The sequence below is a fragment of the Siniperca chuatsi genome, linkage group LG20, assembly GCF_020085105.1.
Source record: "Siniperca chuatsi isolate FFG_IHB_CAS linkage group LG20, ASM2008510v1, whole genome shotgun sequence".
Taxonomy (NCBI): Eukaryota; Metazoa; Chordata; class Actinopteri; order Centrarchiformes; family Sinipercidae; genus Siniperca; species Siniperca chuatsi.
Window position 1 is genome coordinate 11,448,348 of NC_058061.1, and position 13,676 is coordinate 11,462,023.

Genomic DNA, 13,676 nt, shown 5'->3' on the forward strand with positions numbered 1-13,676 from the left:
CGCGCCTGTCAATTAACCACAATAAGAACAGAGCACTACTTCCTAATACCTAAAAATAAAAGACAATCACAACAAAAGATGCGTTGTTTTTTTTTAGCTGGAAGGACACAAAGTAAGGAAATTAAAGTAGCCTACATGAATCATGTTATTTCCACATTCTCTAAAATAGGCTATTGTAGCCTAAACTATTTTTTGTGTTTTGTCCATTGGTATTGTCCATTTCCGCTTTTATTTTGACAAAAAAGTCGCCTATTGTTCTGTTTGGCTTGACTCTTCAGCACCGCTGTTTACAGCTGCAGACCGCAGAGAGACCCGCCTCTCTGGATCAGCCTCTCTCAGAGCCGTAAAGTGGCCTTAGAGCCCCCAAAGTTTCAGCTTTTTCATTAATGCTGTGAACATTTTAAGTAGTGCTCTAAAATAGCGTCGAAACATCCAAAGTGGGTAAAAAGTCCAGTCTGCGAAGGAATTTGCTTCCTGTTCAACATCCATAATATATGAAGTATAAGAGAACAACAAATAGCTCTAATACTCCCAAACTGTAGTGGGCACAACAACTGTTGAAAATAAAATAAGCATGCAAGAACCGTTTCCAAGCTTTTTCCTACAGCCCTCAAATGCGCTACATTACACTGCAGAACACGTTATTATTATATCCTAAAACCCCACAGAGGACCTTTCATTCATAACTATGGGACTTAAGTTTATACATCTCATCTCATGCAGCTTTATTCATCTCATTTATGGTGAAAGTAAACTTGCAACACCGCGCACAAGCGGTCACTTTTACGCACGCCGATTCTTGTGCCAAATAAAGAAACACAGCCGTATGTGACAGCTGTCGACCTGCACTGAGAAACCCGAGACAGTAACCACTGAAAGGCCCAGTCCCGGAAATCCCACAGACCCCTAAGCACTTCAGCAGACCACCACACAGACACTGGAAAAGTTACCAGCAGGAGAAAACGCAGACTAATATGTGGGATATTATGTTATCATGGTTGCATTTTGCGCAAAAGGAGATGCGTTGCTGACGTTGCTCTGTTTGACCTTTGTTTTTATGACAGCCGCACAATATGAAAACTACAATTTCAGAAATGTCTCCAAGGAGGAGCTCATGCCCCTCACCACTGCCTATGGATTGGCTTTGGGCCATTACGCAGCAGAGAACTGGACGGAATCGATCAAATATTTGGAATTGAGTTTGCGTTTGCACAGGCTTCTTAAAAACAGCGTGAGATACTGCATGCTGCACTGCAATAGCAGCAATCATGCAGAACCGTCCTTTACAGGAAACCGGGATCTGCGCGTCTACTGGCACGTTATGATGAGAGCGACCTGTCAGAAGAAGTGCAGGGCGCATTTCCCCGCCCTGCAGCTCACTCCTCCCGGCAGAGAGATCCTGGAGGACTTCAGCAGAAGATCTCCCTACAGATACCTGCACTTTGCGCACTCCAGGGTGAGACACACTAGGACACCTTATAGCAACGCAGCTATGTCTTCATTATCACCCATGAAAGATGTTCAACTTCGAAGGACTTAAGTTTTTAAAATGAAAAATTATTTATAGTATATACACTATCTTAGCATGAATAAATCAGCATATAGTGCATGACATTTACTGACAAGATTAAGGGAATATTTGTACTTAGTTGTGTTCCATTAAACCAGTGGATCTGAAAGTGTGGTTCTGGGATTCCAGCGATCACCAGCAAAATGAGCAATGATACAGTTGCATTAAAGTTCTACTGACTGGAAATTATTATAAAATCAATTACAGTTATACTAAATGACCAGAAACAGAAAAATCTGGGCAAAGGTGCCTTTAAAGAAAAACTTCAAAAAATTCAATGGAAGACTACCTCCGAGACACAACTGAGGATCAGTTGTGTCTCAGAGGTACCCGACATGAAAATGACAACTGTGAACTTAGGTTGTTTTTGCCACTGATGCTGCTGTATTAAAAGTGCCCTGTTGGCTCAGTTGACAGGGAACAGAACTTTGGATCTGGCTCAGGACCTTTGCAACCACCTAGTCTTCCTCAATTCCCTCTGTACTACTCAACTAACAAAGGCAAAATGCTCCTAAGTAATTATCAATAAAGAAGGAAAAAAATCCAAAATATTTCAAATGTGTTGGTATGATGGAAACATCTGCATGTTTTAATTCCAGCCAAATACAACATCAACCACTGGGGCAGAGCGTGTTGGTTGTGTTTATATTTGACAGTTAACCTATAGCATCCTACCCAGTTTAGGTTGAAGGACAAGAGAAACAACAGACTGAATGTACATGTCACTAGTTTGAGGTGATTCTGTGTTTTTCTCCCAGCTGAACGACCTGCAGAGGGCTGTCCCCTGTGCCTACACCTATCTCCAGAAGAACCCTGAGGACCAGGAGATGCACCGACTGATGGAAGAGTACAAGAGCCAGTACGACCTGAGCGGCTACCTCACCGACCACGAAGAACAACCATATGAGGTGAGGACAACTTAGCCTCTGTCGCTCATGAAACATTTTCTGTATAGAATACATAGCTTAATAGAGAGTTTAATACTACAGCAACAATAAGCTTCCCATATATCAGTTTCTGAAGTGAAAAAGTGGAGTGAAATATACAAATAATGAAGCGGTTACAGTGTCACCATGAATTTTGGGTTCCTTTTTTTAAACACCACTGCTAGAGTAATGTGTGAAAGACAACAACGTCAGAACTATTTCCACCAGACCGTTGCTCTCCTGCTAGCTGTTTCTATCATCTCCTCTGGCAGTATCAATCATTTCCTTTCTAGGCCTCCTTTCTGAGAGGAGTGAAACTCATCAGTTCAGGTGACCACAGCAGCGGTGTTGACCACATGGAGGAAGCTCTCAGGCTTTACCTCCATGAGTATGACCTCTGTCAGGCAGACTGTGAAGGGGTCGGTCAACTTTCACCAGACAGTGACTTCTACGCAGTCATAGCAGGTTAGTAAGCAGTATTTAAAAATGGCCAGAGTATCAAAATGAACAGATAAAACAGATTTGTTCCATACATCCCTGGTACTTAAGTACTTTTTACTTGAGTATTTCCACTTTATGCTACTTTATACTTCTACTGAACTACATTTCAGAAGAAAATATTCTACTTTTTACTCCACTACATCTGACAGATATAGTTACTAATTTTTAGATTAAGAGCTTACATAAAAAGGCATATGATAAACTTATAAAATGTGCCACATTGTTCAAGATTAAACCAGTGGTTCCCCACCTTTTTGGCTGGGGACCCCTTATAAAAATGCAGTGTCTAGTTGAGGCCTCTTGTCACGTTTCAGATGTCTATGAGTTGTCAGCAGTTCCACCAAAGAGACATTTCCCCTCTAAACGTTTCCAATGGTTTAGTTTAAATTACTGTTCAAGGCCCAAATGTGTGAAGATGAACTTCTTTCCTCTCCCATTTATCATGTGACCCTTTGGAGGGGTCCGACCCCTATGTTGGGAACCACTGGACTGAACTACCTGTATATAAAGTGGTTAGAACTAGCTCCACCACCAACTACAATAGTAAAATACTGCTTACACACGGATGCACTAGTATTAAAAATCTAATAATGTCATATATATATATATATATATATATATATATATATATATATATATATATATATATATATATTTATAAAAGTTGGTAAATGGACTGTACTTGCATAGCGCCTTTATAGTCTTTCCGACTACTCAAAGCGCTTCAAGTTCTTTTACTTTTGATACTTTAAGTAAGATTTTGAATGCAGGACTTTTACTTGTAATCGACTACTTTAATATAAATTTATTAGTACTTAGTAAAGTATCTGAAGACTTCTTCCACCACTGTCCCTGGTTTCATTTTGTAATGAATAATCTCTGCTCTGCTTTTCCACAGATGTCTACGTTGACATATTACAGTGTAAGCTGAAGTGTGAAGAAAACATGATGCCTAATGTTGGTGGTTATTTTGTGGAGAAATTTGTGGCCACTATTTACCACTACCTCCAATACGCCTATTATAAGTGTAAGTTTACTGTCAGCAACTGAGCTTTCCATCACTGAATTATATTCCTTATCAGCACTCATCTGTGTATCTGCTGGGGTTTTTTTACTCTGACCAGTGAACGAGGGCCGCAGTGCGGTGCCCTGCGCGTGCAGCTACTTCCTGTTTGAACCTGATGACCAGGTCATGAAGCAGAACCTGCTGTATTATAAAGCCTACAGTGAACAGTGGGGCCTTCAGCCCGACCACTTCACACCCAGGATGGTGAGCGGAAAACTATGTCCAGATATCACTAATATCAAATCTGTCATCTATCCCAACTATCTGGAAATATACCGTAGATAGGGACACACAAATACATGAACAGATGCCAAAGGACGTCTTATTTATGTCAAGAGATTCAGTTTTATGTGAACAAAACAAAACAAAAAAAACAAGACAACAAACAACAAAACAAGCTAAGGAACCACAGAGAGCTTGTCCTTTTTTTTGACTAAGCCGACATCTGCCAATTGCACCATCATAAAGGAAAAATTGATTTGTTCAAGCTAATTGTTTATTATGTGTACATGAAGGTTTCATCATTAATCAATTGATGTACTGTGACCACTGAAAGCCACTAATCAGCTATTTGTTCTCAGCCATTTTTGAAGCAGAAACTGGGACAAGCGCAGATAATGAGTTTGTTCTTCTGATACTCTTGTCTTGTCTTGATGATCGGTCTCTGTTAAACAGGAGGCTCTCAAACACTTCAACCAGACTGTCACTCAAAAGCAGATGCTGACGTTTGCAGAGAGGTACATAGAGTTGGATGATGAGGTGAGATTATAGAAAAACTGATATTTTTTTTATTATAGTTTTTTGTAAACAAGCACCTGTGATTTCCCAAACATCAGGAAGAAAAGACTTTGAGGCTATTTAACACAGAATGACTTGCTAAATGTTGGAATAAAGAAAAGTTAAATGATCGTATTAAATATTGATTTCTATTTCCTTATGTAGCAAAAGTCTTCTAAAGAGTGTGATGTTTGTTTGCAATCCATATAAAACATTTATGGAAAACTGTTCTTAAGCACCTCTAAGAGTAATTATCATCATAAATATCTGTAGTTGGGTTTTTTGTTTGTTTTTTTTTTTTCAGGATTTTCTTGGTCCAGAGGAAGCTGCACTTTTGGCCTCCGAGTCTCCCGATGTTGAGTTTGAAGGGATGGGAGACTACGAGGAGTCCATCTACGCTAACTGGAGGCAGCCAAAGGGCAAAGGAGACGCTGGGGAGTCAAATATCTTTAGAGTCAGATAAAGAAGTGCAGGTCTCTCACATTTCAGTTTTATGTCCTCTGCTGTCCTTACAGTTTGGTTGAATTATTTTCATTTGTATCCATCTAGTCTGTGGTTTTAAGAAATAAGAGTCAATAATAACTGTTTTTCTCCAAACTAGAGCCATCTATACAAGTGCACAAGGGTTTAAAAAATTAACTAGCTCAAACATTTCATCAGCTTCATTGAGTAATACCTAAAGGTATAGGTATAGGTAGAATACTCATTTTCTATACTCACACAGGTTTAATGACCATATTAAAGTTAAAAAATACATTTTGCATTACTAAAAAGATTCAGAAGCACTCTGTATTTACTAGTGTTTATCTTTATGCTGTTAAGTATAGTATAATATTGTAGTTGGTACTTTAAAAGTATGTTTAACTCCTGAATTGCTGTGATTAATACTTTCATTTGGCAAACTCAGTATAAATTGAGTTTGTACTTGTATTAACAAAATACTTTTGAGTGCCTCAAATGTTGGATTGTATTGATTGACAGAAAAATGCTGTCTGTGCTCAGACCTGAGAGGCACAGATCTCATTCCAGTCCTCAACAAACCACCAAACTGTGGAAACATCACTGACTTCCAGCTGACATTCAAATATATTTACAAATCAAAGTAGGAAGAACTACAAGTCAGTTTGAAGTTAACCCTTCACCATCACTGCTATACTGTATATCTATTATTATAGTATCACAGCTTCCTAAATATGCAGAATAAACTTACTTGTTGATATTTAGTATTTCAGTAACATTTAGAAATTGCTTTAAAATGAGAGCTCTTTCAGCTGTAAATGCAGTAATTTACCAATAATGTAATGCAAATACTTAGAACCTAATGGTGTTAAACCTGGAATACATTCCCAGTTAATGTAATAAATGTTTCAGACCGGCAATACACTAACATTTCTACAAATAATTATTACTGTTTACAGGTTTACTCTATTGCTTCATCCATCTACATAACCAAACCTTTCTCTATATACATCACATCACATATGGCATCATGATCAAGTTTGTCAATATGTTGAATATGTTATAAACATCACATTAGTTTTTACATTTTTGAAAAGGAAAATGTCAACATTCATTTTTGTAGTAAACTGCAAATATACCATAATGACTGCTAGTAATGTAAGCAGGGAAATAGTTAAAATGTTAATGTAACTATTGTATTTTTGGGAAATTATGCAGGATTTTTGAATTTTACTAGAAATTTTACACACTTTTCCTGAAAGTTTTTCATTAGCAATTTTAACAGAAGATGTACAAAACTGTTAAATGCAACTCAAGTGTTAGCTCACTTGAACGCTGTTTTTTCACAGTCTATGCTAGCGGCTGCTTGAGGCTGTTCTTTTGGAAAACTCCAGACAGCTAAACAGTGTTTTGTCCTCAACATCATATTATAAGTTGAGCAAGTATCAGAGAGAGGAGAGAGAACATCCTGCAGAATTAAACACAGTCTTTTAAAACTGGATTTTACACACACACACACACACACACACACACACAGTCAGTTATTCAGATATGTTTTAAATATGTACTTTAATACACAATAATGAGTATTTACATAGAAAGCTAATACTGGTTACCTTCCTGTAGGACTAAACATTGTTGACTTCCATGTGTTAATGGTGCCAAAAGCCTTTGACGAGTCCAACTACAATGTGTGATCACAAACAGTGGCAGTAAACACAGTGCGACCTGAGCTTTCAGCCAAGTCTGTCCTTGAGTATTAGATTTTATACAGCACGTATACTGAATAGAGTTCAAGTATGATTAAATGGATGCAATGACATTTAAAATTTAGTCTGTGCTGACAAATTCTGAGAAAATCTGCACCTCTCCTGCTGTTTAAAGTCAGAATAAGCCGCATCTTGTCTTCAAAAACTAATTTCTACGACTAACTGCACTCATTTTTGTCAATCAGGAATGTTATTAAGCTTTTTTATTGATTAACTAGACCTTTCCCAGACAGAATCCTGTGACTCAAAATGGCAACATAATCCTCTAATGCTACTGTAGGTTGACTGGCAGTGCAACTTGGATCCTCTTCTGGCACTTGTGCTATTGCACAGTCTCTCATTGTTATTGGTAAAACAAAGCTTCCCAAGCAGTCTTTGTATATCATAACAACCAACTAAATCTGATTTAAATGGAGAGTAATGCACATAAAAGCTGCAGAATTGGACTAAATTATCTTAAGCTGTTTCAAAATCAAATTTTTTGCCATTTGTACTATTACCTCAGCTATGCACATTATAATTTATGTATATATGTGGAATCGAGGGCGATCCTGTGTTAAATCTGATCTTGGAAATCTGTGATCTAGGTCATAATTTTGCAGCTTGAAATTTGAAAATCTCACAGAAGCATGTACGAAACATACAACACTCACACATCTTCTCTGTGGCCCAGATGATCAGGCATGTAGCCACCAAGAGGAGCTCAGACTTCCCTGAAACTGCAAAGATTTGAATCCCCTCTTGCTAATTCAATCTTCAAAATAAGCAGTTTTATGCTGAGAGGCAGGAAGAGTCTTCTCTCTCCAGACTTGTGCTTCCACTCAGAGCGGCAGTGAGTCACTGCTGTCTAAATGAGTCAACCATATGATACACTATGTACATCAGCACCCATGTTCAGCATACTTGTATGCATATTGGTTGTATATGGATTACATATCATACAGCGGGATAAAACATTCACTGTGTTCATGTGCTTGGCTGCAGGAAAGTATAAAGTACTTTGATGTCATCAGCACAGAGACACAACAAGCTTCATTGCAGGCCTGAACTATGCATTCATACATTGATGCATATGTAGAAGCATTGGATTTAGGATGGGATACTGTTTGATAATGAAAGGCAGCATAAGAGAAGAAAGTATGACTATTACTGTGGAATGTAAAGGCCTAGCACAAAAAAGTAACCTTTATCTAGACAGATAAAATGTCAACATTCACTATTTGGTGATATTTATACACTTCTATTGCAGTTAAAGTCACACCACTGAAAGGAGGTGGTTGTGTTCTCCATGAGGTTAAATATGTGTATTAACAGAAGGCTTCCCCAAAAAAAGTCCAGACGAGGACAAGAACATGGCCTTCTTCCATGAAATCACTTAAAGGGGTAAAAAGCATAATAACAGTCAATATGGCAGAAGAACAGCTGTAATGAGTTCACACTTCAGTTAAGGGCTGTGTGTGTGTCCTGGAAAACAAAACAAAAAAAGAGATGATATCTATTTAGACATTTGTAACCAGATAATCCCTGACAGCCGTTCAGATCTAGTGGGAATGTCTCCTCAGGGCTTCCATACTGCAGTTAAAAAAGATAATGATTCGACTTTCCAGGAGGAGAATACTAATTAAATCAAAGAAGGAAACAGAAAAGGTCTGAGGGCACGTAAGTGGAAGACATCTTTTTTTTTTTGTCTCCTCAGAGCGGACTGCACACAGTGTAAGGTAGACAGGACAGCAAAGAGATATGACTCAGACTCCCGAAGATCTGGAAAGAGAAGAGGAGTGAAGAAAGAGTGTAGAAAGAAGATGGGAAGATAAGGAGGGAAAGATAAAGGGGTGGGGGGAAGAGAAAAACATTGAGTAATCTTATAGAACTGACGGCAGCTGAGATGAATTAAAACGTGGACAAGACTGATGCAGATTAGGGCTGTAACCAATGATTATTTTCATTATAGATTCATTTTCTGATTATATCTTCAATTAATCAATTATTTGGTCTATAAAACATCAGGAAACAGTTAAAAATGCCCATCACTATTTCCTAGAGCCCAGTGTGACATGTCTTGATTTATCCAACTTACTGTCCAAAACCCAAAAATGTTTAATTTACTTTAATGTAAGACAAGGAAACGCTCACATTTGAGAACCTGGAACAATCAAATGTTTGAGATTTGTGCATTAAAAATGACCTTAACTATTAAAATAGTTGGAGACAAATTTTTGGTTGATTTACTAATTGATTAATCAACTAATCGTTGCAGCTGTAATGCAGCTGGATCATAAAATAATAAAAATTGCCTAAAACAAAAACTTAAAAGAGGCACTCACATTTTATTATTGAAAGTCTTATGAAGTGAACATTACAAAGTCAACACTGCAGCTATATTCTAGAAATGGCAGCCAAGTTAGTGATGGGACATGCAGTACAAATAATAATGATGCAAACTAGGATTATAGATTATTATGTTTCCTAATACTGTTCACATGTAGAAATCGAATTATGATTGAGTTGAATTAAGTTTTGTGTATTTTAAAGGCTCATCTATGAAGGGTATTGCAAACTAGCATAGGCTATCTAAATGTTGTGGTATGTGGCATTGGTTCGTGCTATATACTTGTCCCTAAAAGATAAAAAATGTGTGAAAGATGAAAAATAAGGCCATAGAAGCAGGCGACAAATATATGTGTGTGTGGGCTTAGAGAGTCATAAGTGCTCAGAGAGGATTCTTATAAAACAGATGGCATTATGTTGACATAAGACTGATAGTGTTTTGGAGTCGGGATCAGGACTGAAAGGCGGGATCGTACCTTCCTCTTCGGATGTTTCTGGATCCACAGTGAGGCAGGAACAAGATGTAGGGAGGGGACAAAAAAAACAAAACACAAGAGTGAAGTGAAGGAGAAGGACAGGTAAGAATATCAACTGTTACAAACTACAGTCATGAGATTAAGGCAAAAGATTACAGTCTGAGACAAGCAGTTTTGTTTGTCTGCATCCTGCAGGCATGCCACAGCAAAGCCAGCATTGTAGAGTGTGAACAAAACAAACTATAGAAAGAAGACCTAGAGTGAAATCCATTCGTGCAGAGTGGAACATGGAAAGTTTATTTGGGATTGTGCACTGTAGAAAATCTGCATCACTGCATCGTGCCAAACTTAAAAGAGTACTCCATCAATTTAGCATTGCACTCCTGTAACAGTGTCAGACTCACGAGGGATGGATTTTAAAAAAAATAAATAAATAAAAAATATATATATAGTTTTTATGCCAGGCATTCTTCCTTGTCAAAACCTGATGCCTACATTATCCACAATGCAACTCTACCACGACAGATCAATTGGAGATTCAGATGCGTTATGCTAATAGTGGCTAACGTAGCTTCGAGCCTCAATCAGAGAGGTAGCAGGCTACAGAGGTCTGGTAAGCTGCAGCTATTTTCACGCAGCTCCAGTAGTCCTACCCAACACCTGTAAAATCATCAGAGTTCCCCTTTAAAGGAAACACAACATACAAACTCTTTGATTTATTTAGTTCTGTGTGGTGTGAGACTTTATAGCAGTTTCACTTGTGTGTCCAGTATAGGACTGCAACTAATAATGATTTACATTATTTATGCAATTAATGTGTTGATTATATTTTTGATTAATCAATTAATCATTGAGTCTATAAAATCTCTGGAAAAAAAAACAACTTCCCAGAGACCAAAATTCCAAAAAGAATAAACTTACAATAAAACAGAGGAAGCCAGAAAATCATTCCATTTGAGGAGCTGGAAGCAGAGACTGGTTGGCATTGTTGGTTGAAAAATTACTTGAATAGGGCTGCAACTGACAATTATTTTCATTACTGATTAATCTACTGATAATTTTCTTGATTAACCGATTGGTCCATAAAATGTCTTGCTTTGTCTGACAGTTAAAGCCCCAAAGATATACAGCTCACTATCATAGAAGGCTAAGCAAACCAGAAAATATTCACATTTGAAAATGGGAATTTTTGCCAATTTAGCTTTTTGCTGTTTCAGCACTAGTTCAGTATTTAGCTCATTACAAATGATACAAATTTAGCTTCCACAGTCCACTAAACAAAGTGCTACAGTTTTTAGCAAATTAAATAAATATAAATATTGCAAAGTGGTGACACTTCTGCCAGTCGTCTCATGCCATGATGGAGATTTCATCAAGAGCTTACTAACCAAAAGGACTAATGAAAGTTTGTAAATACCATCATTCATGCTCCCTTCCTCTAACAAACCCTGCAGATGGAAAAACCATCTACTGCACGTCCACCAGCTTTAATAATAATAATAAACCAACATGGTCTCTGGTTGTGTGTATGGATCAGACAGCAAGCAGAGGAGCATTCAGCAGCGAGCCGCAGGCATGTGTGTTAGCTGACAGAGAATCACAGCAGGCACACAAAGATGGAGGCATGCCAGAGCTCTTACTTAAATCCCCAGCCAGTTCCCCCCAGGACTATCGCTGCCACCAGAATTGCACCAGCAACCGAACCTATTATGATATTGGTACCACTGGGACCTGTGGGAGTGAAGGTGTGAGCCAGTGAGCGGGGGGGGAAAAAAACAGCATGTGAGAGTGCTGTGTACCAAAAATTAGAAATACTTTTGGCTATCATATATTGTCTATATTGATACAGTAGAATATCCCTTTAAAAGATGTACAAGAACAAGTGACAGTGCAAGAAAACACAGCCTGCAAATCACTGAATATCATTCATGTTTCTTCGTATTGTCATATTTTTTAAATAATATGTTGCTTTTTAATTTGTTTTTATGCTGCATTTTATATTTTTGTTTATTTTGTGTCTCACTCATTAAACGTGCTGTAATTCATATATTTGAACCATTTCCATTCACGTATTTCTATTTTGTGTTTTAATTGTTAATGAGATGTAACAAATAGAACTGATTTTCTTTTTCTTTTTCGTTGCTGTGTCAACTTTTGCTACTATTTGCACTACAACGACCCAGAAGCCTTAGGGCATTGTCCAAGCTTCATTTTAATGAATTCAGTGTGTCATGTAAATTATTTAGTTTTGTAGTGAAATACTTTTCAGTTCATATAGCCTGAGTTAAACACGTATGCAGACGACAGTTTTCCGACCATCCTGTGTGGACAAGTTGTACTTTGTATTGGAAAGAACAGTGCGGAGACATAAATTACTTTATGTTCATATTTTTCTGTCACAGCAGGTTATTTCACAGAGTGAGGAGCCACTGTAACAGTACTGTGGCTGCCTGATGGAAGGACTATTTAGAGGCAAACTGCTCAGTGTGGTTACCTCTGTATTTCTCTGGGCCCTCTGGCGGGGTGGGGATGGGGATCGGGTCAAACACGCTACAGTCTGTCCCAGTGTAGTCTGGATCGCAGATACACTTCACCTCATTACTGCAAGTCTGCAGGACGGAGAGAGGAGAAACTTGAGTGGACATATACAACATTTTATCTTGGTCACTACCCACAAACCTTTGTTTTTCACCAGCTAATGTTGTATTGCCATAAAGCTCCATAAAGCAAACAAATACAAAAATGTTGAGGTGGGACCAGACAGCAGTGACATCTCACCCCGTGATGGGAGCAGATGCGTGAGGACGAGGAGCCCGGGCAGGTGCTGAGGTTGAAGGTGGTGACAGGGAGGCAGCGACGCTCCAAACACATCATGTTTGGCCCGCATGGCGTCCCGTCCTCTACGTAGCCTAGATCCAAGCCATCATCCAGCACTGCATGGCCGCCCCTGCAGGTCACATTCAAACACGGTTATTCTACTTCTACAACTACAATTACAACTGTACATGATTAGAACACCACATTAACTATTTCCACTTATTCTGATAGATGTTAAACACATATCAATTCCTCTGTTTATTAATGTATGCCATATATCTTTCTCTCACATACTCCTGTGTACATCTAAATGTGCTGATGGGACCAAAAAAGTCAAGGTGAACTGCTTTGTTCCAGTTCAGTGAAAAAAAGCCTGTATTATAGTGGCTGCATGATTAAAATAAATAAAGAAAAGCACATTGGCAGCACACTGGTGTCCTTCCTCATAAAACATTTGCAAAACCAATTTTTGAATGTGCATCCTCGTGCATGTGATACGGGATAAACAAAACAGGGACCCACTCATAGAAAAACAGCTCCAAAGCACTACTAGAGGTCAAAAACTCCACAGGGAACCTTTAACGAAGCAGTGCACCTTTACTTTTTGTGGAATTCATCCTCTTTCTTGTGGACATTGTGCATCAGGAGCACAGCTCTTTGTGTCAGATTCAAGTAGTGCTTCCTCATTCGTTTTTTATAGTCTGATAGGACCTTTTGATCAGAATCGAAGGTGTCATGTTCGGTTCAAGGACTGATTTCCTTCCTAGATCACTGCTTTCTCTAAGCACTGTTTGGCACCTTTTTTCTCCCATCCTCCTCTCACTTGGAGGATTTCTTTTGTGTTTTCACTGTCTGTCACTCTGTGTGACTACCAAAACAAAAATACAAGATGCATAAATTTTGCCATGTTTTCCGCATGTAGTGAATCCAAATTTTGGTTAAGCAGCCTTCTGTATTTGTTAATCCTTCAGTTGTCGTTCAAACCTA

The 13,676-nt window shown here is 38.3% G+C and overlaps 2 protein-coding genes across 7 annotated transcripts in view; one reads left to right on the forward strand and one right to left on the reverse strand.

Annotated features, from left to right (window-relative positions):
- Positions 1-120: 120 nt before the first annotated feature.
- Positions 121-7,031, forward strand: LOC122867189 (endoplasmic reticulum protein SC65-like). The gene is made up of 7 exons (XM_044177638.1): positions 121-1,456; positions 2,329-2,478; positions 2,790-2,961; positions 3,896-4,024; positions 4,122-4,267; positions 4,739-4,822; positions 5,145-7,031. The coding sequence occupies exons 1-7, from the start codon at positions 995-997 to the stop codon at positions 5,301-5,303; spliced, it is 1,302 nt and encodes a 433-aa protein (XP_044033573.1). The 5' UTR covers positions 121-994; the 3' UTR covers positions 5,304-7,031.
- Positions 6,852-13,676, reverse strand: part of adam11 (ADAM metallopeptidase domain 11) — a 28,890-nt gene continuing 22,065 nt past the window's right edge. Inside the window, exons 23-27 of one of the 6 annotated variants that reach the window (XM_044177631.1) lie at positions 12,651-12,819; positions 12,367-12,481; positions 11,513-11,603; positions 9,873-9,890; positions 6,852-8,532 (exon numbers count right to left, since the gene is read on the reverse strand). In XM_044177631.1, the coding sequence (XP_044033566.1) occupies positions 8,502-8,532; positions 9,873-9,890; positions 11,513-11,603; positions 12,367-12,481; positions 12,651-12,819 (424 nt within the window). In that variant the 3' untranslated portion in view covers positions 6,852-8,501. Of the gene's footprint in view, positions 8,830-9,375; positions 9,891-11,512; positions 11,604-12,366; positions 12,482-12,650; positions 12,820-13,676 lie in introns of those variants that run through there. The other 5 variants (XM_044177633.1, XM_044177630.1, XM_044177635.1 and 2 more) reach the window with 5 other exon arrangements.

Coding starts and splice junctions, on each gene's coding strand:
- LOC122867189 (XM_044177638.1), top strand. CDS start 995: ATGGTTGCATTTTGCGCAAAAGGAGATGCGTTGCTGACGTTGCTCTGT. Junction 2,479..2,789: donor ACGAAGAACAACCATATGAG/GTGAGGACAACT, acceptor TTTCCTTTCTAG/GCCTCCTTTCTGAGAGGAGT. Junction 4,823..5,144: donor ACATAGAGTTGGATGATGAG/GTGAGATTATAG, acceptor TTTTTTTTTCAG/GATTTTCTTGGTCCAGAGGA.